The 27,112-nt window shown below is 35.2% G+C and overlaps 1 protein-coding gene across 1 annotated transcript in view; it reads left to right on the top strand.

The window, feature by feature from the left end:
* Positions 1-27,112, top strand: part of MRPS35 (mitochondrial ribosomal protein S35) — a 41,930-nt gene that overhangs the window by 8,276 nt on the left and 6,542 nt on the right. The window contains exons 5-7 of the mRNA XM_007446296.1: positions 6,940-7,079; positions 17,050-17,159; positions 19,066-19,135. Of these exons, the coding sequence (XP_007446358.1) occupies positions 6,940-7,079; positions 17,050-17,159; positions 19,066-19,135 (320 nt within the window). The remainder of the gene's footprint in view (positions 1-6,939; positions 7,080-17,049; positions 17,160-19,065; positions 19,136-27,112) is intronic.

The following is a 27,112-nucleotide window of genomic DNA, read 5'->3' on the forward strand; positions in this document are numbered from 1 at the left end:
AGAAACCACCCACCAAGAAAAGTCCAGGACCAGATGGCTTCACTGGTGAAATCTTGTTTTTTTTTTTTTAATTGGATCATAGTTGATTTACAGTGTTTTGTTAGTTTCAGGTGTATAGCAAAGTGATTCAGTTATACATTTATACATTTATTATATTTAAGAATATATACATATTCTTTTTCAGATTCTTTTCCCTTATAGGTTATTACAAAATATTGAGTATAGGACCCTGTGCTATACAGTAGGTCCTTGGTGGTTATCTATTTTATATATATTCGTGTGTATATATTAATCCCAAACTCCTAATTCACTGGTGAATTCTATGAAACATATAAAGAATTACCAGTCGTTCTCAAACTCTTTTAAACAGTAGAAGAGGAGGGAACATCCACACTCATTTTATAAATCTAGCATTACCCTGATACCAAAGCCAGATAAGGATAAGTTACAGGCCAATATCCCTGATGAGCATAGATCAAAAATCCTCAGCAAAATACTAGCAAACCAAATTCAACAGTACATTAAAAGGATCATATACCATGATCAAGAAGGATTTATTCCAGGGATGCAAGGTGGTTCTACAACTGCAAGTAAATCAACGTGATACACCACGCTAACAAAATGAAGGATGAAAATCATATGATCATCTCAGTAGATGCAGAAAAAGCATTTGATAGAATTTAGCATCCTTTCATGAGAAAACTCTCAACACAGTGGGTATAGAGGGGACAAACTTCAACATAATAAAGGCCACATATAACAAGTCCACAACTAATATCATATTACAACCATGAAAAGCTAAAGGCTTTTCCTCTAAGATCAGGACAGGACAGGGATGCCCACTGTCACCACTTTTATTCAACATAGTACTGGAAGTTCTAGCCAGAGCAGTTAGGCAAGAAAAAGAAATAAAAGGCATTCATGTTGGAAGGGAAGAAGTAAAATTGTCTTTACTTGCTGAGGACATTATCTTATATATAGAAAATCTGAAAGGCCCCAAAAAAACTATTAAAATTAATAAACGAATTCAGTAAAGTTGCAGGATACAAAGTCGGTATCAAAAATCAGTTGCATTTTCTGTGGTGAACATGGGAGTTCAGAAAGAGATTTTTAAAATTTGTAATTTAATTTAATTTAAAATTTAATTTTTAAAATTTAAATGTAATTTAATTTTAACTTTTAATGTAATTTTTAAATTTGTAAATTAAATTCCTCTTTTTCTTAAAAGAGAAATTAAGAAAATACTTTTATTTACCATAGCATCAAAAAGAATAAAATACTGGGTCAGGGGAGGGGGAATTGGATGAAGGCAGTCAAAAAGTACAGACTTCCAGTTATAAGGTAACTAAATACTAGGGATATAAGGTACAACATAATAAATATAATTAACACTGCTATATGTTCTGTATGAAAGTTGTTAAGAGAATAAATACTAAGAGTACTTATAACAAGGAAAAAAATTTTTTTTCTATTTATTTAATTTTGTATTTGTATGAGATGTTGGATATTCACTGACTTTCTTGTGATGATCATTTCATGATGTATGCAAGTCAGATCACTATGCTGTAGACCTTAAACTTATACAGTGCTGCATGCCGATTATATCTCATTAAAACTGGAAGAAATAAAATAAAAACAAAATACATGAAAGCAAAATAAAATAAGAGAATACTTTTAACCAAGGGGTGAAAGATCTATACATTGAAAACTGTAAAATATTGGTGAAAGGAATTGAAGAAGACACAAGTAAGTATAAGATATGGATTGGAAGAATTAATATTGTTAAAATGTCCATAAAACCCAAAGCAATCTACAGATTCCGTGTAATCCCTGTCAAAATTCCAGTGGTGTTTTTCACAGAAATGGAACAAACTCCTTAAATTTGTACAGAACCACAAAAGACCTCAAATAGCCAAAACAATATTGAGAAAGAAGAACAAAGCTGGAGGCATCACACATCCTGATTTCAAACTATTACAAAGCGGTAGTAGTAATCAAAACAGTATGTTATTGTCATGAAAACAGACGCATAGATCAATGGAACAGAACAGAGAGCTCCAAAATAAACTCATGTATATTTGGTTAATTTATAACAAAAGAGCCAAAAATATTTAAGCAGGAAAGGATAGTTTCTTCAGTAAATGTTGGGAAAACTGGACAGACACATGTAGAAGAATGAAACTGGACCACATTTTTAACACTATACACACAAATCAACTTGACATGAATTAAAAACTTGAACATAAGACCTGAAACTATAAAACTCCTAGAGGAAAACATTGGGTGTAAGCTCCTTGACATTCGTCTCGGCAATGATTTTTTGGAATTTGACACCTAAAGCAAAGGCAACAAAAGCAAAAATAGGTAGCAAGTAGGACTACCTCAAACTAAAAACCTTCTGTACAGCAAAGGAAACCATCAGTGAAATGAAAAGGCAATCTGTGGAATGGCAGAAAATATTTGCAAATCATATATCTGATAAGGGTTAATATCCAAAATACATAAAGAACTCATATAACTCAATAGTAAAAAAAACAATCTGATTTTAAAATGGGCAGAAGAATCAAATAGACATTTTTCCAAAGAAGACATACAAATGGCCGGTGAGTCCATGAAAAGATTCTCAACTTCACTAATCATCAGGGAAATCAAAATCAAAAAAAAAAAAAAATCAAAACCTGAGTACCTGTTAAAATGACTCGTCAGGAAGATGAGATAACAAGTGTTGATGGGGATGTGGAGAAAAGGGAACCCTCGTCCACTGTTGGTAGGAATGCAAATTGGTGCAGCCGCTGTGGAGAACAGTATGAAGGGTCCTCAAAAAATTAAAAATAGAGCTGCTGTATGATCCAACAATCCCACTTCTTGGTATGTATCCAAAGGAAATGAAGACAATATTGAAGAGATCTCTCAACTCTCATGTTCACTCCAGCATTATTCACAACAGTCAAGATATGGAAACAGGGCTTCCCTGGTGGCGCAGTGGCTGAGAGTCCGCCTACCGATGCAGGGGACACGGGTTCGTGCCCTGGTCCGGGAAGATCCCACGTGCCGTGGAGCGGCTGGGCCCGTGAGCCATGGCCACGGAGCCTGTGCTCCGCAACGGGAGAGGCCACAACAGTGAGAGGCCCGTGTAAGATATGGAAACAACCTAAGTGTTCATCGGTGGATGGATGAATGGATAAAGAAGATGTGGTGTATACACACATGCACGCACGAACAGTGGAATATTATTCAGTCACGAGAAAGAAGGACATCCTGCCATTTGTGACAATGTGGAGGGACCTTGAGGGCATTATGCTAAGTGGAATATGTCAGACAGCATGACAAATACTATATAATTATCACGTATTTGAAATCTGAAAAATCTGAAGTCATACAAACAGGGTAGGATGGTGGTTACCAGGGACTGAGGAGTGGAGGAAAAAGGGAGATGTTCAAAGAGTACAAACTTGCAGTTATCTGCTGAATAAGTTCTGGGGATCAGAAACCATAATCCTTGCCCAGGTAGGTTAGGGACTTATTGTTGAATTATAGAAAGCATATACATAAAAAGGCTGAAGAAAATATTGTAGGGTGTTAACAACAGATGCAAATCAATATGGTGCAAACTGAAGATAGTGTAGAAGGATGCTAAGTAGCTGAATAGTCAGTGGGGCCAGTAATGGGATACTTTGCAGAAAAGGGTTATCTTGAAGAAATTGTTCAAAATTTTAAAGGAATTAGAAGTGATGTATACCTGTGGTAAAATTAAATAGTACAAGAGCTGATGATGAAAAGTAATAGTCTCTTGCTTCTCCCTTCCCTCCCTGGCCCCTCATTCCAGATGTGTTCTCTTTTAGTCATTATTTAGGTCTTATTATTTATGTGTGTGTGTGTGTGTGTGTGTGTGTGTATGTGCGTGTGCGTATAATTTTATATATTCTTTAAACACATAAAGAATATATATTATATATACTCTATACATAGTATATATAAATGTAAATTATATGTATAGACGATATATATAAAATGGAACTAATCACCTGAATATGATTATACCTCCATTTCTAGACTTGTTAAATTTCAACAGTATCTGTTGATTGCTAGTTGTAAATGGAGATTTTACTTACCTGTACTACCATCTTTCTTCTTCCCACATAAATGGAGGTAAAGGCAAAGAGCACTTTTTGTTCATGGTTCATAATATATATAATATTCCAATTCAATTTCTGTTCTAGTTGTATTGGACTATATATAGGTAAGCAAATTTGAGTTGTTTTAGGTTTGTAGCTATTACTTATTGATTATGTAGTTTAATGCAAGAGTTAGTATCTTTGAAGTCTTAAATTTATGCTGGTTTAAAGGTGATATATATACATGCTCAGTATACTTGTTAAGTCTTTTCAGGAAAGAAAATGAAACCTAGAAACTTCACAGGTAGCCTGATTATGCTAAAAGGAGAAATAAGTTAGTGAACATGATTATGATGAAATTTGAGCTTCTGGGAGGGCCTTCCATTGAAAATTATAGGGAAAAGGAAAATAAAGAGGTTTTAAAAAGAGGGCTAAAAAGTAGGAATAATAACCTTACTCTTGCAATGAGGGAAGAAAAATCTCTTACTATTTTCATTCATTTATGTGGTCTTTTGTTTTGGGACATTATGATGCATTTCTGTCCCTTTGTATGTTTCTATATTTGTTGATATTAGACTGACACAGATCACCGTTGCACATATGTGCCCCATATGACACAAATCATATATCATTTTCTGATCCTTTGTAAAGCCAGTTAACAAATGCATTACCCTGTGATAAATTCAGTATTTTTCCTTTTTAAACAATATTTTTAAGTGTGCATTTATAATTTAGAAACTGGTCATTGTAATGAGGTAGTTCTAAACTACTTAATAATTTTCAAATGAAAGGCTTTCATACAGCATATTTAGAAGAGCAGCATTATATTTTACAGTATTTAAGTGAATGTTTTAATCTTTCCTTCATTTTGCCTTTACACTTTTGCCAGCTTCTAGGTTTAGATTGTATCTTCCAAATAACTCAAAGGCTTTTCAGATATTTCTTCTGAGTTTTCTTTCAAGTAGGTCAGTTCAGATTTTGTATCTGACTTGCAAATGGAAAATTTGAAGCACAGGAGAGTTAGGTAATTTACCAAAACTTTAATAATCGTGGCAGAAGTTAAGTAAAAACCAAGGTCTTCTAAAGTCTAGTCTGTTGCTCTACCTATCAGATGAATAAAAGGCTAATAGGGGTCTATTATGTACTTTTCAGTTGGCTGTGTTTTCTTGAACATATAATCAGGTAATTTAATTTAAAAGCTGTAATTATCATCTGGTGATTGAAATGACTTACCCAAAGTTTAAAAAAAAAAAAGAGTCGGTACAAATCCAGTAACTCATAAAATTCCCCAAACTAGTCTGTCTTATAAAGTGCCTGGCAGTGTTGCATCTTATAGTACAGGAAACTGGAATTAGTTCATAATGGGAATAAAATTTAACCTCAGTAATTTTGCTCTGTTCATTTTATTTAAATGTCAGAATATTCTTAATGGCAAAGATATTTCTTTCCCCTCAAAGTGTGTGAGTATTGATCTCTTAAACACAGTTTTTAGGGAATAGTGTGAGCTATACTTCATTTGCTAACATATATTTAGTCCCAGATCTTGGAAAGTCTCTGTAATCCAGAGTGACATTTTGCTGACTGATATTAAAGCCTAAATGGGAGCTAAATATAGTGCTTATTATAAGAAAGTTGTTAGCTGAGGGAAAATGTTATTGGAGAAAGCATGGATCCATGGGGTCTAATGTGTTTGACCTAAGAAACCAATTACTTTTTCTTAGAATGAGGCTATTTAGGAAATGAGGTTTCTATTGAGGGGAACCTGATAATGCCAGAAGTTTGCATCCCAAGCTGAGAGCCCTGTACCACACTAAGTTGATAGGAATAGGGCAAAATAAAATCAGCTGCCCACCTCAATACTAGTAGTACTGATAGCTGCGGGAGGCTGGGAGTTCTCTCTCTTTTCCTTTAAAGATTTTTTTTTTTCATTTGAGGCCTGAGTTTACACCTCTGTGCTGTGAGCAGTGTTCTCAGTGCTTGGAACTTCGGTTGTAGCCCAGGTCTCAGACCCAGACCCACTCCTCTCTAGGCTATCTGTCTTGCCTGAAGGTGACGACAAGTCTGTTCCTTTTTCCACTGAGCCCCAGTGGCTCAGAAGTCACATCTAAGAAACATGAATTACTGGAAGGAGCATTTAAAGGTGATCGAGGCTTTTGTACCTGTTACAGTTAGAGGCCCTGTTGAACTCAGTTTCTGAAAGAAGGTTGACCACATCTCAGTAGAGCTTTTTTTTTGTTTTTGGCTGTGCTGCGAGGGTTGCTGGATCTTAGTTCCCTGACCAGCGATTGAACCCAGGCCACAGCAGGGAAAACGCCGAGTCCTAACCACTGGATCTCCAGGCAATTCCCTCTTAGAGTTTTTTCAGAGGTTCTTTCACTTCCCTTCAACTGATTTTTAGTAACCTTCATTTGGGTGTGAATTAATATTATCTGTTGCCTTTTCAAAAACAGTAATTCTCAGGGCACTATGAACTGCTTGCTTTTAGTTGGCGAGGAAATAAACTGTCTCATAACAGATATGTGCAAAGATATAATAAACTTCCATCAAGTCTATAGCTCCCTTTTAACTGCTCCCCACCAAACCTGAACTATCCAAATCATTCCCTTAATTCCCTAAATAGGATTCACTTAGGAAGAAAAGGGACGCATGCCGAATGATGATGTATATATAAGTGCAGAAGAGAATCTGTTCTTTCATTTCATGTTTCATTTCATGTATCTTGAAAGGTGATCTCCCTCAATAATTTGATTTTGTCGGTTAGCATACATTATAAGGAGAATTTACTTACAAAACTATAAATGAGATAACTTTTTTTATTTCTCAGATTTTTGCACCGAGTGGCCAGCTGCATTAGACAGTGATGAGAAATGCAGGAAGCATTTTCCAATTGAAATTGACACAACTGGTTATGTATCAGCGGGACCATCTATTCGAAACCCCAAAGCACGGGTAGTGACATTAAGGGTAAGAGTTAATTTTTTAAAAATAAGAATTATTGGAACATATTATTTTATAATAGTATTTTGTATGCGTGATTATAAAACTGACACATTTATCTTAGAAATTTGGAGAATATAAGTTTTTTTAAGTATAAAATAAAATTGGGGCTTCCCTGGTGGCGCAGTCATTGAGAATCTGCCTGCTAATGCAGGGGACACGGGTTCGAGCCCTGGTCTGGGAGGATCCCACATGCCGCGGAGCAACTAGGCCCGTGAGCCACAACTACTGAGCCTGCGCGTCTGGAGCCTGTGCTCCGCAACAAGAGAGGCCATGATAGTGAGAGGCCCGTGCACCGCAATGAAGAGTAGCCCCCGCTTGCCACAACTAGAGAAAGCCCTCACACAGAAACGAAGACCCAACACAGCCAAAAATTAATTAATTAATTAATTAACTCCTACCCCCAACATCTAATAAATAAATAAATAAATAAATAAATAAAATTGCCTGTAATTCCACCACTCAAATAACCACTGTTGACTACAGGAGCTCATTTTAGTATATATACAGTCAGCCTTTGTGCATATTAATGGGATGATACTGTATTTGATTAGTTGCTCAAATTTTGTTTAACAATGTGAATTTAAATTTTTCAATGTTACTAAACACTGTTTAATGTTAATAGTGTTATTAAACACTATTTAATGAAGACTGTGTAAATGAGGGTCTGTTAATGTGCCAGGACAATGTTTGAGGCTAGGGGTGCAACACTGATCAATTCAGACATAGTCCTTCTCTGAGACTGAAGTGGGAGAGACAAGTAATTCTATAGCATAGATCTACCATAATTTATTTAAATTACCCATATCATGGGACATTTAGGCTTTCTAACAGTTTTCTTTATTAGAAAAATATAATATTCTTGAGATTAATATTTGTATATATTCCTGATTATGTTCCTAGGATAGCTTACTAAAATGAGAAGTTAGGTCAAAGGATATAGATCTTTTGAAGATTTTTGATATATATTGTGAAAGGTTTTTGATTATATATCACAGAATTCCTGCAGGCAATGTAACAAATACACCACCAGCAGATTGTGAGAAAGCGTGTTTTCCTGTACTCTCACCAGCCTAGATATTATTATTACCTATCAGCTTAATAGGTAAAATATATCTTATATTTAAAATATGTATGCCTTTGAATTCAAATGAAGGTGAGAATGTATTCCTTTGTAAAGTGCTTTTTTTCCCTCCTTTGCCCATTTTGATGGTATACTGATTTCTTATATACTTGTTTTTCCTTTTTAATAACAGCTTTATTGAGATATAATTCACATACTGTAGAATTCATCCTTTTAAAGTTTACAACTCAGTAGTTTTTAGTATATCAGAGTTGTGCAACCACCACCACTGCCTGATTCCAGAAATTTTCATCACCGTAAAAAGAGATCCCATACCCATTATCAGTCAATCCCCATTCTACCCTGCTCTTCACTACCCCCAAGCTCCTGTCAACAACTAATCTACTTTGCCTATTGATATTTCCTATAAATGGATCATACAGTATGTATACTTTGGCTTAGTATAATGCTTTCAGAGTTTCATCTGTTATAGCATGTATCAGTTCTTCATTTTTTTAATTGCCAGATAATGTTTGATTTTATGGATATGCCATGTTTTATTTATCCACTTAATCAGTCAGTAGACATCTGAGTTGTTTCCACTTTTTGGTTGTTATGAATAATGCTGCTGTGAACCTTTGTGTACGGGTTTTTGTGTGGACATAGGTTTTTAGTTCTGTTGGCTATATACCTAGAAGTAGAATTGTTGGGTTGTATGGTAACTCCATGTGTAACATTTTGAGGAACTACCAAGCTGTTTTACAAAGTGACTGCACTATTTCATAAGCAGTGTTTGAGGGTTTCAATTTCTCCACATCCTCCCTAATGATTGTTGTTGGTCTTTATAGTTTTCACCATTGTAATGGGTGTGAAGTATCTCTTTGTGGTTTTGGTTTACATTTCCCTAATGACTGATGATGTTGAGCAATTTTTCATGTGCTTATTGACCATTTGTATATCTTCTTTGGGGAAATGTCTTTAAATTCTTTGCCCATCTTTTGAGTAATTTGACTTTTTGTTTTTCAGTTGTGTTTTTTATTTATTCTTCATACCAGTTGCTTATCAGATATATGACTTGCAAATATTTTGTCCCATTCCATGCATTGTCATCTCACTTTCTTGATGGTGTTTTTTTAAGCACAAAAAATTTAATTTTGGTGAAGTCCGATTTATGCATTTTTTTCCTTTGTTGTGCTTTTGGTGCCATATGTAAGAAAACATTGTCTAATTCGAGGTCATGAAGATTTATTCCTATGTTTTCTTCTGAGAGTTTTGTCTCTTACATTTAGGTCTGTGATTCATTTTCAGTTAATTTTTATATGGTGTAAGGTAGGGAACCAACTTTATTTTGCATGTGGATATTCATCTGTCTCAGCACTATTTGTTGAAAAGACTATTTTCCCCCCATTGAATTGTTTTGACACCCTTGTCAAAAATGGTATAGTTATTTTTTAATTTTTTACTTGGCTACTTTACCAAATTCTGTTTTTTAACCTTTCTTATCAAAAATTCCAAATGTATATAGAGAGTAGTATAATAAACACCCATACACATGGCACATGGTTGTATCAATAATAATTAATATTTTGATGAATTTAAAATATTGAGTGCTTGATACACTTATACAGATACACACTCCTGTGTATTTATATGTGTGTTTTTGGTTTAAGTGTTTACTTTAAAATTACTAATATCTGACTTTTCATACTAAAATATGTCAGTGTGTTATCTCTAAAAATTAATGAAAATTTCCTACATAATCCCAATATAATTAATACAGCTAATAAAATTTTCAGTAATTTTTTAATACCATCTAAGATGTGTACTCCACGCTCAGATTTCCCCAGTTGTCTCACCAAAATGTTTAAATAGCTTTTTTGTTTAAACCAGGATCCAGTCAAGCACTGTTACATTTGCTTAAAATGTCACTTAGATCTTTTGAAATCTAGAACAGCAAAGGACCTCACCCCTCCTCTTCCCGCTCCCCCAAGCTGCAACCCCCATCATGACACAGACATGGTAAAGAGACAGAAATTTTATCCTTGCAGCGCTTCCTACCTTCTGAATTCGTCTCTATGCATCGTGGTGTCATTTACCTTATGTCTCTATCTCCTGTGTTTCCTATAAAGTGGAAGTTAGATTTAAGGGACTGATTAGATTACAGTAAACTGTTTTGACAAGAATACTTGATAGATGTTGCTATGTATTTTATATTGCATTACATGAGAGGGCGCATAAAGTCTGGTTGCCTCATTCTTAGTATGCTGAGATTGATCACTTGGTTAAGAGGCTGACAACCCAGTCTTTCCATTGTGAGGTTATGGGTTGTCATTTTTTGCTTTTCCCTTGAACAGGTAATGTGTAGATGGGTATATTCAGCAAATTTTGATCAAGTAAAGTCATATTCTTTTTGATGTTCAAAGTATGTCCTAACTTTGGCCAGTAGGATCTCTTCTAAACTGATTCCTATGTCCTTTTATTACAAGCCCATTAGCTTTGGAAAATTTCCTTGCCTTCTGGCACAAGATGGACCAGGCTTACTATATAGAGTATTCCTTATCCCAGACCTGGAATTAGCTATTTCTCTAGGAGCTCTGATACCTTTTAGTGAACATTGATGTTTGGAGACCAAAATTGGGATGCTAGGACTTTTCGGTTGATTCTTGGGGTGATTTCTCAAGAAATAAATGATAATTAATAGTAGTTTTAGTTCTCCTTTTAAAATACCTATAGCTTGTTTTTTCTTTTTGTCTTTTGCGTTAGACAGAGTTTCTAAAATGTTTATGTAGTTCCTTGTGCTGTTCTCTACTTTAATGGGTATGCCTCTAGTATTTAGCCTCTGAGATTAGATTTCAGTTTAGAGATAATAATCCCTACTGTGTTAACGATGTATACTGTTCGTAGTTTACTAGCATTTTTGAAATGATCTCCTTTGAATTTTTAAAGTAATGAATTCTATTAATTAATTTTCAATTACTGAACCATTTCTGAGCCCTGATCAGTTTATGGTACATTATTCTTTCACTTTACCACTGACTGATTTGCTGTGGTAATGTTTTATTTAGGATTATTTGTCCTAATCTCATGTTGCTTTGGAGAAATATCAAATCCCTCCTCTCACTTACCAGGAACATGCCACATGCCATTGCACATGTGCCCTAGTAACTAACTCCTAAGTCAGTATTAGACACCTTTGTTAACGGAGTCTTGATGCATATCACATGTCTTTTTTCACACAGCAGTTATGTGCAGTTTTACCCGATGAACCTTTTTTTAAATTAAACTTTTACTTTTAAAATAGTTTTAGATTTACAGAGAAGCTTCAAGGATAGTACAGAGTTTGCCGTATTCACACCAAATTTCTCCTGTTGTTAACATCTTATGGTACTGTGGTACATTTGTTATAACTAATGAATGAATCAAAATTGATTCATTATTAATTAAAGTTCATACTTTATTCAGATTTCCTTAGTTTTTACCTAATGTCCTTTTTTTGTTCAGAATCCCATCCAGGGTACCCCATTACATTTAGTCATCGTGTCTCTTTAGGCTCTTCTTGGCTGTGATTGTTTCTCACAATTTCCTTGTTTCCGATGACTTTGACAGTTTCGAGAAGTACCAGTTACGTATTTTGCGGAATGTCCTTCAGTTTCGATTTGTTTGATGTTTTTCTCATGGTTTGATTGTTAGGTGTTTTGGGGAGGAAAACCTCAGAAGTTAAGTGCCGTTCTCGTCACATCATAGCAAGGGTATAGGCTCCTCACATGACTTACCACTGATGATGCAGCTTAGATCACCTGGCTGAGATAGTGTTGGCCAGTTTTCTCCACTATAAAATTGCTCTTTGTTTTCTTCCTTTCCATAGTGTACTCTTTAGAAGGAAGTCACTGTACACAGCCCACACTTACGGAAGTTATGCTCCACCGCCTCGAGGGAGAAATATAGATTATTTGGAATTCTTCTATGTGCAGTGTGTGTCTATTCTCCTTCATTCATTTATGTACTCAGTCACTTACTTGTATCAGTGTGGATTCATGGATTTTTACTTTATCCTTTGGATTATGGTCCAATAATACTTTATCTTGTTGCTCAGATTGTTTCATCTTTGGTAGTTGGGCACTCTTTCAGCTGGCCCCTCTGCTCCTTTGTCATGCCCCATCATTTGTTTTTTAAACACTTCCTTATTTTTTGGCACCACAGAATGCTCTTAGCTCATTTTATATATTCCTTGTACCATTCCCAGAATCAGCCATTTCTCCAGGTAGCCCTGACTAATGTACTTCTGATTCACCTATCCTGGAGGATGACTGCCCACCTTTCTGAGGGGCCTTCCAGTACAAAAAGTTCATTTTCATACTCCATTCCATGTAATCTGTATTTTAAATTGGAACATTCCAAGTGTGCTGCAAAAATATGTTGAAAATCTCTGCAACCATCTTTGCATTATATGCTAACAAATAGACAAACTTTAAGCTTTAGAAATATTTTCAGTAATATAGCCATAATTGATTTGTAATTTTCTTTCTTTGGGTTTTGCTATCAGGGTTGTACCATCTTTATGAAATGAATTTATGAAGCTTTCCAGTGTTTTTTCAATTCCATAGGACAGTTTAAATATCATAGAAATATATTTATGTATTTAGAGGCATTGAAAATATTTTAAAATCACAAAAGATAATACAGATTTACTGTATACATTTCATAAAATATAGATCAACAAAAGGAAAACAGAAAAAGAACTTAAAATTCTACTTTGCTGATATCATTCCACAGGTTAATAGAGTATCCCTATTATAAAATAATAATACCTGATACATTTTTAAGAACCTAATAAATGTTAACCTCTTTTTAATAATAATGGTAGCAACAGCAAACAACAGTTGAGCTCTGTTTTATGACAAAAAAAAAAAATCTCTGAACTCAGAGTTAGAAAACCTAGATTTTTTTTTTTTCTTTTTCTTTGACTGTGCTGCGCAGCTTGCGGGATCTTAGTTCCCGACCAGGGATTGAACCCAGGCCCAAGGCAGTGAAAGCGCCGAGTCCTAACCACCAGGGAATTCCTAGGAATCCTAGATTCTAATTCATGTTTTTGGTCTTAATTTTTGTGGGCCTTTGTCTTCAGTACTATACTCTCACACTTTATTTAAAGTATGCCACCAGTTACCACTTATTATATCATGCTGCCATCCCTGCTTGTCTCCTTTTTGTCTCATGCCACCATGCCATACCTTCCTCGACCCCTTGTATCCCTTCTGCCTGACTCCTGTCAGCCCTTCTGGACTCTTCACTCTACCTGCTGACGGTTGAGGCTCAGGGGTGGTGTCCAGACTGGTGTCATGTGGTACAAGGGTAAAAGTAGGTAAAACAGTAAGACTAAACCATGTGTAGTCCAGCATGAGTTAATGCAGTACTGTGAAGGTAATCAAATATTATAAAATAATGTTCAGAGATGCTCAAAATTTTAAATTCAGAGAAGGAAAGTTGGTATCATATTTTTTTGATAGTCATAAAAGTAGTTCAGAACTAAAAATAACATATTTGTATAGGATTTTAAGAGGGGTGGAATAGGGAGCATGGGAGGGAGATGCAAGAGGGAGGGGATATGGGGACGTATGTATATATATAGCTGATTCACTTTGTTATAAAGCAGAAACTAACACGCTATTGTAAAGCAATTATACTCCAATGAAAATGTTAAAAATAGAAGAAAATTTTTAAAAAAGATGAGAAAATACGAAAAGAAAAAGTGCTTTCTTCTATTTAATCTCATTTATTACTGACAAAAATTCTGTGAATCCTTTCTGTTTTATAAATGAGGAAACAGACAGGAAGATCACATGATTTGTTTAAGGTCACTTATCTGATAGGTAGCAAATCTAGACATCAAGCCCAATTCTTGTCTTATGTGTAATACCATAGTTCTTTAATTAACTGCATATTCTTGTAAATGAAGAAAATGTTTTACATATTTAGACATTTTTCAATTTATGTAGTTCTTTTAAATGAGACATTTGAAGATACACCTATAACTATGATTTGAAATGTGAATGTTGCTTTGGGGATAATGTTAATAGTACAGTGTTGACTCTTTAAAATACAGTAACTTGAAAAAAGTAAAGTCTAAGGATTCTTTTTTTTTTTTTTCTTTTGTGGTACGCCGGCCTCTCACTGTTGTGGCCTCTCCTGTTGCAGAGCACAGGCTCCGGACACGCAGGCTCAGCGGCATGGCTCACGGGCTTAGCCGCTCCGCGGCATGTGGGATCTTCCCGGACCGGGGCACAAACCCGTGTCCCCCGCATCGGCAGGCAGACTCTCAACCACTGCGCCACCAGGGAAGCCCTAAGGATTCTTTTGAATTTTGGAAAAAGAATGACAAATAAATGTCACTCAACTTAAATGTAAGAATACTAGTCCAGGTTAAAGACTACAATTTTGCAGTGCCTTTGAGTGCTAGCAGGTGGCGTGAGTGCACTGCACAGCTGTTTCTGCAATACTTATGAGCTTCTGGCATAAGACTATATAATTTTTGACCATTAAAATATTATTGTGAACAATGAGTTTTAAAACAGTTGTCACAGTAATGATCAGCATTGCTGCCACATGTTTTTGACTTCTTCTTACATAAAAAACTAGAACACAGATTTTTTAAATGGTAGATTTTTAAATGTATTGTTAAACATCATGATTTTATTGAAAGAGTTTTAAAAGGGAAAATCACTACCTGTTCAGTATCTGAACAGGTATTCTCTCAGTATCTGAACAGGTATTCTCTCAGTATTTCTCTGTACTGTACCTGTATGCATGCAGACATACATATATTTTCATAATTATAATCATAACCTAGGTACGTTTTATGATTTTCTTATAGGTAATTCTCCATATTGCTAACAATCAGAGTCATCATAAAACTGCTTATTTTATCCATCAAGCTAATAACCTGGTTGTTGACATAAATTCTTTTCAGGAAACTGTGGTAATTTCACATTGCCTACGTGTGGGATTGATATTTAATATCAGTGTTCTTACTAATGTTCTTTGAGTGCATTTATATTTATTTTTTTATTTCCTATTTTTTCTATCCAAATAAAAAAATTCACTGTACTTAAAAAAGAAACAACATATCCTCCCTTTTTTAAATTTATGTATTCATTCAGCCAATATGTTGCATGCTTTTTAGGTGCTAGGTCATTGCCAGGAGCAAGACAGTTATTGTTCTTACTCTCAAGCGTTTGCAGTCTAGTGGGAAAATAAATAAGCTCTTATGCTATGGTTGTCTTGAGTGAAATGCAGGGTTATTGAAGCTAGAGGGCAGAAATAGGTGGGCTTTCAAAATCTTATTTAACCTTTTCATACAGTTCTGATTTTTGCTTATTCTTAATGCTCTCCATGGAAAACTAGTCTGTTGTTTACCTTATTTACCTGTATTGTAGTCTCTAACCTGTTTTCCTGGATCAGTCCTGTTCATCTCTAGATAATACTTTTCAGCCCAAGCCATAATTCTCTGCAAATTAAAAAGTATGTTCATTTATTCCAGCATTTTCCAAAATATGTTTTAAGGAAGACTAATTTCATGAATTGTCCCTTGAAAAGTAGAATCTGAGGTTAAATAAATTTTGGAATTATTACATAACAATGCTGCATCTTAAAATTCAGCATGCTCTTTAACATGTTGCCTCCTCTAAGAAGTCCTGCTGTGAAGAACCCAGTTTAACTCAACATTTCCTAAATGGACTCAATAGAAACAGCCTTTTTAAAGAAATCATTCATTTTAGCAGCCTGTGGGACTAGTATTAACATTTTGAGAAATGTTGAATCATTTCACATGTTTTGACCCTTCATGGATGTTATATTCTAGCTTCCACGAGACATCTGTAGCTTTTAAAATAATTGCTCCTGGGACGTTTCCTGGTGGCACAGTGGTTAAGAATCTGCCTGCCAATGCAGGGGACATGGATTTGATCCCTGGACGGGGAAGATCCCATATGCGCGGAGCAGCTAAGCCCATGCGCCACAACTACTGAGCCTGTGCTCTATAGCCCGCATGCCACAACTTCTGAAGCACACACACCGAGAGCCTGTGCTCCACAACAAGAGAAGCCACCACAATGCGAAGCCTGCGCACTGCAACGAAGAGTAGCTCCCGCTCGCTGCCACTAGAGAAAGCCCGCACGCAGCAATGAAGACCCAATGCAGCCAAGAATATAAATAAATAAATAAAATAAAAGCCCCTAAACCGTTGCAGTGATATGGGTCTCATAATCGCATGGTAGAAATTCTTAAAGCCCCTATGTTTCATCCATTTATTTTATTTTATTTTTTTTGCGGTACGCGGGCCTCTCACTGTTGTGGCCTCTCCCGTTGCGGAGCACAGGCTCCGGACGCGCAGGCTCAGCGGCCATGGCTTATGGGCCCAGCCGCTCTGCGGCATGTGGGATCTTCCTGGACCAGGGCACGAACCTCTGTCCCCTGCCTCAGCAGGCGGACTCTCAACCACTGCACCACCAGGGAAGCCCCATCCATTTATTTTTATAAACAGCTTTACTGACACTAATTGAGTTGAATTCTACTAGTTAGTAATACTCATAAGCACTGTCATTTCATTTATTTAAGAGACATGTCATTGGTTCTTTTAGGAAAGGTACTAATGCCCAGAACTTTCAAAGAGCTCCAAACACTTTGCTCCCGCTTTTTTTTTTTCCATGAGTAAGATCATGCTTCATGATACTTGTGAATTACTAATTCTGTAAAGGAAGGAGTTTGATAAAGTTTCTTTTGGTTTCTTTTTTAATGTTAGTATAAATAATTTTGCCACTGTTTTCTCATTATACAAAGTTTATAAAGTAATTAAAAAAATTTTTTTCTTGTATTTTTAAGGTTGAACTTTCCAGTTTGAATTTAGATGATCACGCAAAGAAGAAGCTTATTAAACTTGTAGGAGATCGATACTGCAAGAGCACAGATGTGCTTACCATCAAGACAGATAGGTAAAGGAAGAAAAGTTCAGCAGATCTGTCACATGTGTTGCTTTATTGTCCTCCAGTCCCCTGGCAGTCCTTGTATTAACCTGTTAGGTCAGAGAAGTTGTCTCATTCATATTTTTAATATCCTCACACTAGCCTCCTGTTGCTGTGATCTTTATGTGTAGCCTCCTGTTGCTATGATCTTTATGTGCATGGAGAGGCTTGCCTAGCTGAGTTAAATTGTTATTTTTAATATATTTTTGTATGTAAAACTCAGGGAAGATGTTAGACGGAAACGAAAGAATGACTTGCCAGTGAGTAATACTTGAACAGGTTTCTGCAAAGTCAAAGTATAGAAATCTTATATTTCAAAATCAAAATTATTAAATATGGAAATTAATTTATCAAGGCATTTTTGTAAATAAGCAGAATTTCAGTGCTAGCATAGAAGTTTATAAAAGCACTATTAAATTTATTGTATATGAATTTATAAATTAGGTCATTTGAGGTAAAGAAAGGCTATTGGTATGTTTTTGCTAAATGGTTATTTTATTTCTAGAATTATTCTTTGGTTGTTTCTAAATTATGTCAAAATATAAAGAAAAACAAGTGGGCAGATATCCTCTCTCCCTCCTTATCTTAATTTCAAAGCATTTGGAGGTGTCAATATCAATTAGGTTTTATGTTTTGCTTCTTAGTGGTATAAAGAAGTAGCATAACATACATACAGAGATGGCAACAGTGTGGAGGTGGGAAAAGCTTGGGAACCGTGATTTTAGATTATTTCCATATAGGAGAAATAAATTTGAAATTTATGAATAATATCTTTTTGCTAGCTTTAACTTTAGAGAATGTAAAATAATGCTGTGTTTTTAGTTTGTGCAATTTTAAAAAATACTTTTAAAATGTTATTGTTAGAAATTCTGTAAGTTTCTGGTAATTTTTTTTTGCTAAGTTTATAAGTGTCAGTGAGTGTGAGTGTGTGTGTGGTGTGTGTGTGTGTTTCATGGTAACAACTTTATAGAATAGAGGACTATTAAACCTAAGTACAGAATAAACAGAGTCCAGTTAAAGTCAATTTTCATAGGGTAATTTTATATTTAAAGAAATTAGAAGTAATTATTTCCTTTTCTATATTATTTTATTAGCCTAAAAGTTAATGCCAGCTCTTACTTGTGTAGAAATTTTATCTAATATTAGGTCATTAGTTTCATTTTAAATATGATAGCAAAAAATTATAGCATTGTGTAGTGTAGCTCATTTTTAAAAGAATCACCTCTGGGGAAATCAGGGTGAACATTTAGATTAGCATCAGAGTCTCTCTCTATTCTTTTTTTTTTTTTTTTTTTTTTTTCTTTGCGGTACATGGGCCTCTCACTATTGCGGCCTCTCCCCTTGCGGAGCACAGGCTCCGGACGCACAGGCTCAGCGGCCATGGCTCACGGGCCCAGCCGCTCCGCGGCATGTGGGATCTTCCCGGACCGGGCCACGAACCCGTGTCCCCTGCATCAGCAGGCGGACTCTCAACCACTGCGCCTCCAGGGAAACCCCCTCTCTGTATTCTTTAAATGAACTCAGCAGGTATGTTCACACCATCGCAGACTCTTAGCCCTGAGATCGTGAAGGACACTTGGATTGGACACATTCATATTAAAAATAGTGTAAAGCTATTATCAGATATAAATAACTTTGTTAGTGATGAAAGCAAAGATATCCTCTAAATAAAAGTAAAAATAACATCAGTGTTCAATATCCTCAAGTCATAAACTACATAGATCATTTTTATTCCAATAACAGAATATTCCTAAGTCAGATAGGGAATTCCTGAATATGAGTTATCCTTTGTATTTAGTATTTGTATACTTTGCAAATTTTTCCATGTACTGAATTTTTAGAATTTTGACTTCCTTCCTCTCTCTGTCTTTTAAAGGTGCCCCTTAAAGAGACAGAATTATGATTATGCAATGTATCTACTAACAGTTTTATATCATGAGTCTTGGGTAAGTGATTGTGTATGAATGTTTAATAACTTTGTCATTGTAATTTGGATATGTTAACCTTTCAAAACAGTCTGTGTAGAGAGCACTCAGATGACTGTTTAATGAACCACTGTTTAAGCTAAGGACATGTGAAATGTTATAGATAACTCCTACTGACATTGAAAGTGAGGATCTTGAAATAGATAATTCAGTCCATCTGAGGACCTTCACAAATCAGATGACTAAAACGCCTTTAAAGTTCAGAGTTTCTGACTTAGGCTAAAAAATTAAGAATTTTTTACTTTTTGTTTGTTTGTTTGTATGACTTTCGGTGAAAGTTGTCAATGTTATGGAAGGGAGATCATCATCTATATTACTTGAACTATATAATTCATCCTGTTATTCAAATAAACTGTAGAACAAAGCTCCCAAACTTTGTAGAAAGTTACTTTAAATGTTTATTAAAATCTTAGTTATCAAATAGCCTTTCATGTGAACATTTCACTGGTATACATTAGAGACAATTAAGGGCAATTAATTATTTAAATAGTATTAAAAACAGTCTTGTGTCTGACTAAATTTATTGTTTTAGTATAAATATACACATTTGTGAGGAAGATTTTGCTGTGAATGAGCATCAGCTCATTTTAAGTTGATAACTAATATGTTTTGGTAACTCACAGTTTTATATAATATTTTTAAAAATTAAAATAATTTTAGATATACACACATATTAAAATTTTTGAAGCTTGCCCAACATAGACATGGGACTTAATAGCATTTCATGTTGGGAACATTTGAAGGAATGGGGGTAGCTGGAGAAAGAGTCACTCTGTTTAGATGCTCAAAGGACTTCATATGAAAGAAGAGTTAGATTTGTTTTTCATGACTTTTAAGGATACAAAAAAGTAGAAGCAATAGTGAGACAGATTTATTTACTGAATAAAATCTCTCTACAAGATTCATCTAAAGATGGAGTGGGCTGCTTTAATAGGTAGAAGATGGTCCATCCATTGGCTGCTTAGTGGGGATATGACAAAAGGAACGTACTCTTTGGATGTTAGTTAGTTGCATTAGATGATCTTTGGAATCTCCTTTCATCCCTAAGAAATTCTGTGAACACATACAGCTGTTCTTACAGGTTTCATTGATGTTAATAATAAAACAGTTGTAGCACAAGGGGATGAGTGTTCGGAAAATTAAAAAAAAAAAAAAAAAAAAGCTTTGTTGCGAGGTTAGTAAAGAACAGAAAGTAGCTGGTAGCTCTTCTCTGCTTTTGAGGTATTCTAATTATCATAATTCATCGCGATTTTCTAGTTCCTAGCTTCAGGAGCAACATCATAATAGCAGTTAATCTGTTTCCTGTCAACTGATTTTATAAATGCCTTTGGCTTGAGGTCATTAAGTTCCCTTTTGAACCAGCAACATGGCTGAATTAGCTTCAGCTCTATAGCTGCTGCTTCAAGAGTTAATACCAAACAATAAAAGCCAACCAGTTTTGAGTCTCTTATTTTGCCAGCAGCCTGTAAAATACATTTGCCCCAAAGGAAATGGCAGGCATAAATAAATTCAGTGAAAGTTGACTTACTGGATTCTTTCTATGGTTCCATGACATAAAATCCAAACAAGTTTGTATTCTGGATTCATGCAAGAAGCCTTTGATCTTAATGCTAATTACTTTGATGCCAGAGTAAGTAGCCACATACAACTGTCTTAAACATAATTAAATAATTCCTATATTAAACTTGGCTCTTGATCCTTTCTAAACAAGTACCGTCAGTGAAGAAGCTTTGATGAACCATGAAATTTTGCAGAGCTGATGGAACAGAATTTTTATTGAATTGAAACTCTTTTTTCCTTCACCAGCATGGAATTCATACTTGAAATTGATGTTACCACCTGGTATTTAATCAAATATTTAAAGAGCCCCTTTTAATTCATTCCTTTATTTTTAAGGCTAGTTTCAGAGCATTTAATACCTAAAAGCTAAGCTCTGTGGAGGTTACCTCTAAGTAGCATTGAGAGAAAGTAGTTGGTAGTTTTATGTAGCATAATGCTGAAACTTCTCTGAAAAGGTATGCATTGAGACCAGTATAAGAAAGTTACTGTTGTGTGCTATTCAAAACAGTTTAACTATATAGAATTATTAAAGTAGAAGTTGTTGACTTCTAAAACAATAAAATGGGTTTATTCAGGAACAGCAAAGAATTGCTATTTGGGACATGCAATTTATGGTGAACTGTAGGTAAGTCCAGAGAACAAAGGGAGCCTGCTTTTATAGGGAAAAGGAGGGAGTTGGGAGGGGCTGTTCTAAATGAAAGTTCAAGGGAGGAAAGTAGGAGTTTAGGGTGGTGATGACTTCATTTCTGGAGCTGAGATGTTTCTCATTGCCTGGGCTGTTGCTGAGCAAGGAGAAATTCTTCCTTTGGCGTTGTAAAGTAGATGTACTTTCTGTTTGAGAGTGCAGGGTGTGCTTCCTCCAGTGGGGCTTGTAAGTGAAGGTCAGTGCATGCAAATAATGGAGTGTGAGAATGCATGAGAGCTCCCTCTACGGGCCATTCCCAACTCTAACTTTAATTGAGGTTTTCTTTATTAATTTTCATATTCAAAAGGCATAGACTTCACAAAGCATAGACTTCAGGCATAGAGTCTTAGTAACGCTTCACAGAATGATTATTGCAGTGCTAAGAAGGTACTGAGAAACATTTATTCTTCAGCTGTTCAAAGAAGCAAAGAGACGTGTAGAAATTTAGTTTAATATTTCAGTATTACACAATGTTAGCATAGAAGTGAATTAGGTTTTAATCTTTGGGACCATTCAGATTTGGATTTCAATCCAACTACTTGTTACCTGTGTAACCTTGGCCATCCATTTAACGTCAGGCTCAGATTTCTTCTAAGGGCTTTTGGATAGATCAGGGAGAATTTATGTGAAATGTCTGGTGAATAGCTCATTAAATGGTGGCTATTAACGTTAACTACTAAAATGAAGAAAGATTTATCTTAGAATTTCAAATTCATTTATTTCCAGTTTCTGTGTATAGCTCACAGTTAACTTGACAAAGACTTTATGCAGATCAAGTCAGCTCTGTGCCCTGTTGTATTTGAATTTTTACAACATGTATCTGACTCACATTCTGACACAACTGATAATAAACGTTAACTTTGTTGCATGTTGTTCTTTAAACCTTCCACAAGTGATTTGGTTAAGAGATGATTGAAAGAAGCATTTTACAAAGTGACTTGCACAAAAGATAGACTAAAACACAGACAGTGGTGGAGGAAAGAAAATAAACACTTGATTTAGAAAATGTAGAGATCTGAAATCAGATTCAAAGGGTTCTTGGGTGATTTTGATATTTAATTACTAATGGTTGCTTTTTAAAATTTGAGTTTTTGGCTGTCTAATTTGGACTTCATGATAGTCTTGTTGCCAGTCAGAAATATATCTAGGTTTGTATTAAAGTGGTTCTGAAAAGTCATGTAACAAAATGGATAAAAGGGATAATTTTAATACTCAGAGTTTATTTTTAAAGGGGACCTTATTGCAAGTATTTCTGATAAAAATGATGAATCCTTTTGCAGAGCCATAATTGCCATTTAGTCTAGTGGTTTATGAGTTCATAGTGATCTTTTGTGTGTGCTCACATACACATAGATTTCCAGGTTATATCAGAGAATGCTTGAATGACATTTATTGTTTTCTCTTCTTAGCATTCATCAGTGATTTTGTTCTTGTTTACAAGGTACAGTGATAGGTATCGTTCGGATTATCAAAATGAATGAGCCTCTGTTTTAGGTACCTTTATTCCTAGAGGGATTTGGTGGTTATAATACCGTCTGTGATGGAAACAACCTAAGTGTCCATCATCGGATGAATGGATAAAGAAGATATGGCACATATATACAATGGAATATTACTCAGCCTTAAAAAGAAATGAAATTGAGCTATTTGTAATGAGGTGGATAGACCTAGAGTCTGTCATACAGAGTGAAGTAAGTCAGAAAGAGAAAGACAAATACCATATGCTAACACATATATATGGAATTTAAGAAAAAAAAAATGCCATGAAGAACCTAGGGGTGAAACAGGAATAAAGACACAGACCTACTAGAGAATGGACTTGAGGATATGGGGAGAGGGAAGGGTAAGCTGTGACAAAGCGAGAGAGAGGCATGGACATATATACACTACCAAACGTAAGGTAGATAGCTAGTGAGAAGCAGCCGCATAGCACAGGGAGATCAGCTGGGTGTTTTGTGACCGCCTGGAGGGGTGGGATAGGGAGGGTGGGAGGGAGGGAGACGCAAGTGGGAAGAGATATGGGAACATATGTATATATATAACTGATTCATTTTGTTGTAAAGCAGAAACTAACACACCATTCTAAAGCAATTATACTCCAATAAAGATGTTAAAAAAATATATAGTCTGTTTCACTAGGTAAGGGAGGTTGGAATGTAGTGCTGTGAGAGGCGCACACAAGGATTAATTCTCCCTTGAAGCATCATGGAAGTGGTGACTGGTTTTGGAAGATGAGTAGGAGTGTGCAGTAGGTGAAGGACTCTAGGCCTGGTGGGTTTAGAGAGCAGGCAGAAGTTTGCTGTGGTCAGGGTACACGACCAACAGGTCAGAGGTAGGAGATGAGACTGAAAAATAATTCAGAGCCAGGCTGTGAGCAGGTAGTAGAGCTTATTTACAGAGTGTAGATTTGTATCTAGAGGGCAATATTGAACTGATGTAGTAGCATTTTACTAGGTGTATGAAAAGGCACCTCTTTCAGTGTTTTAGTGTTTATGAAAGAGTAAACCATCCTCATGGCAAATATTAAGTGTGCTTTCATTAAAATGAACTGTTTATTGATTGATGAGCAAATGTTTACTGGTTGCCTCTTATTTGCTTGGTGTTGTTGGGTATGGAGATTAATACCTAAGAAGAAAACACTGTCTCTTCTGTTGAGGAACACTAGTAGAAGCAAGTTGGTTTAGTAATAAGTATTATAAAAAACGTTATAAAGGTTATATAATTTACTATTTAATTTTTTATTTTTCTCTACTTATTTATTTCTTGTATATCCTTCAAGGCTTTGATACCCACTTGAACCTCTTTTTTTTAACTGAGATATTATTGACATGTAATATCTTATTTTCAGGTATACAACATAATGATTTTGTGTGTGTGTGTGTGTGTGTGTATAAAACACAAAATGATCACCACAGTATGTCACCTTAACATCCATTACCACATAAAGTTAATAAAAAATTTTTTCCTGTGATGACAACTTTTAAGATTTACTCTCTTAGCAACTTTCAGGTATACAATACAGCATTCTTGACTGTAGTCACCAGGCTGTACATTATATCCCCATGACTTACTTATTTTATAACTGGAAGTTTGTACCTTTTGATCACCTTCACCCATTTTGCCCACCTCCCACCCCCAGCCTCTGGCAACCACCAGTTGTTCTCTGCTTCTGTGAGTTCAGGGTTTTTTTGTTTGTTTTCTGTCCTTTTAGATTCCACACATAAGTGATATCATAACTGTTTGTCTTTCTCTGTCTGACTTATTTCACTTAGCATAATGCCCTCACGGTTCATCCCTGTTGTCGCAAATGGCAGAATTTCCTTCTTTTTTCATGGCTGGATGATATTCCATTGCATATATATGCACCACTTACTCTTTATCCGTTCATCCATTCATAGACACTTAGGTTGTTTCCATGTCTTGGCTATTATCAATAATGCTTCTGTGAACATGGGGGTGTAGATATCTTTTCGAGCTAGAGTTTTCATTTCCTTCAGATAAATACCCAGAAGTGGAATTGCTAGATCATATGGTAGCTCTATTTTTAGTTTTTTGAGGAGCCTCCATACTGTTTTCCATAGTGGCTGCACCACTTCACATTCCCACCAACAGTGCACAAAGGTTCTCCTTCCACATCCTCACCAACACTTGTTATTTCTCGTCTTTTTGGTAATAGCCATTCTAATGGGTGTGAGGCGGTATCATTGTGGTTTTGATTTGCATTTGCCTGATGATTAGTGATGTTAAGCACCTTTTCAGGTGCCTTTTGGCCATCTGAATGTCTTTCTTGGAAAAATGTCTATTCAGATCCTCTGCGCATTTTTTAATCAGGTTGTTTTTTTGTTTTTGTTTTTGTTTTGCTATTGGGTTGTATGAGTTCTTTATACATTTTGGATATTAATCCTTTATCAGATATATTTGAGCCTCTTATTCTTTGACTCCTACTTTGCATAGATAGCAAATTATACTGTCTTATTTTCTTGACTACAAAAGTTGCCTTAGTCCATGTTCCATGGGGTGTTTTCCCTGTATGTTTTGTCCTTTTAACTAATCTTGTAAGACTCTCATTAACATGCATCTGATCTTACTGTATTTTGTTCTTCAGAATATCTGGGTCAGTGTTAGGTAACTACATGTTTAATAACATTTAATAATATTAAACTAAATGTTTAATAACAGCTATTGAAACATTGTCTGTTATTCTGGAGATCCAAAAATGAACTTTTAAAGTAGGTTTTCAACTTAAAAAGTAAAGTGACAGAGTAACAAAGAAACTCCCTTTTCAGTAATTTAAAATGTAGCATACTTGTTAGATGTTAGCAATAATTAGCTTACTGGTATAGCTTTTTAATGATCTATTAATAAAATTACTAATAATCAATAATTATGCCCAAATTTTAAGAAATATCTTTGCAACAGTTTGAGATACTTAATTTTCATGGATGTATGATTTCGGGCTATATATGTAGGTCAGGTTTGTTTTTCATTTGATTATGTGTTTTTTCAAATATTTAAAGGAAAAGTGTTCTAATGCTGTATTATTTTGGAAGTTCTCTACAAACATTTGCTTCTATGAGTTTAATTCATGATGCTAATTTATATTTGACAATGTTAATATGTTAATGGAATCTGTAGGACAATATTGGCTACTCCTAGCAAGATATCATATCCCTTTATAAAATATCCCTTTATAAAATCCTTCAGTGGTTCCCCATTACCTAGCATAAAATCTAAACTACTTAGTATGTCTATTCACAGCAATTTACCACCTCATTACCAGCTACTCAGGAATTGTAGGTTATGTATCCTGTACCATAATGAACATAATGTGTTCTTTCATAACTCTGCATATGCTGTTTTCTTTGCTTATAATCCCTTTTCAAATTGATCAGACTTGCAAATTCATAGGAATCCTTTAATACATCTCAGATGTAACCTGTCTCAGATGTTTCTTCCCGTCCTTTTTCCCTTCTCCCTCTGTCAGTTAGCATTCCTTTTATTGCTTTTATGGTAATTGCCTGTATACATGTCTGCCCGGCTCCATTAGACTGTGAGGTCACTGAGGACAGGACTCTGTATTTCATTCATCTTTATATTCCCAGCATCTAGTACAATTTCTGGCATATCAGCATTCAGTAAATTTTTAAAAAACTGATCTGATTTGAATTGAATTCCTTGACATGCTCAGTTAAAAATTTAGCTTTGATAACTAAAAGTATTGGCAGTAGCTTTTTAATCCATTATGGATATTTACTTTTTCCTATTTTTTATGATTTTCAAGTAACTTGAATTTTTTTAATTAGTAAAACTGTTTTTCCTCATCTAGCACAAGGCCTTACTTGTAATCATGAGAAGTGGAATATTACTGTGATTCATGTTCTAGGCAAAGGGAGTTATAAATAAGATGGTAGAAGGTGACACATTTGTGTATTTAGTGGAACAGATACTCCTTTGCTTTCTATTAGATTGGAGTTCACTGACCATTGCATGAAGTAGCTATTGTGTTTTTCTTTGTATTGAATTCATGCTTACAAGGAGAAAAAAGACGATAGGGTCAAATTAAGTTATTCTTTGGTTCTTTTTCCGTGTTTCTATGTTCCTTGGAACACTTTCTACCACTAAGAAGCAGTATGATTTGGGGCAGATTATTTAATTGCTCTGGGCTTCAATTTCCTGATTTGAAAACAGGTGGT

This window comes from Lipotes vexillifer, unplaced genomic scaffold (assembly GCF_000442215.2).
Source record: "Lipotes vexillifer unplaced genomic scaffold, Lipotes_vexillifer_v1.1 scaffold477, whole genome shotgun sequence".
In the NCBI taxonomy this organism is placed as follows: Eukaryota; Metazoa; Chordata; class Mammalia; order Artiodactyla; family Lipotidae; genus Lipotes; species Lipotes vexillifer.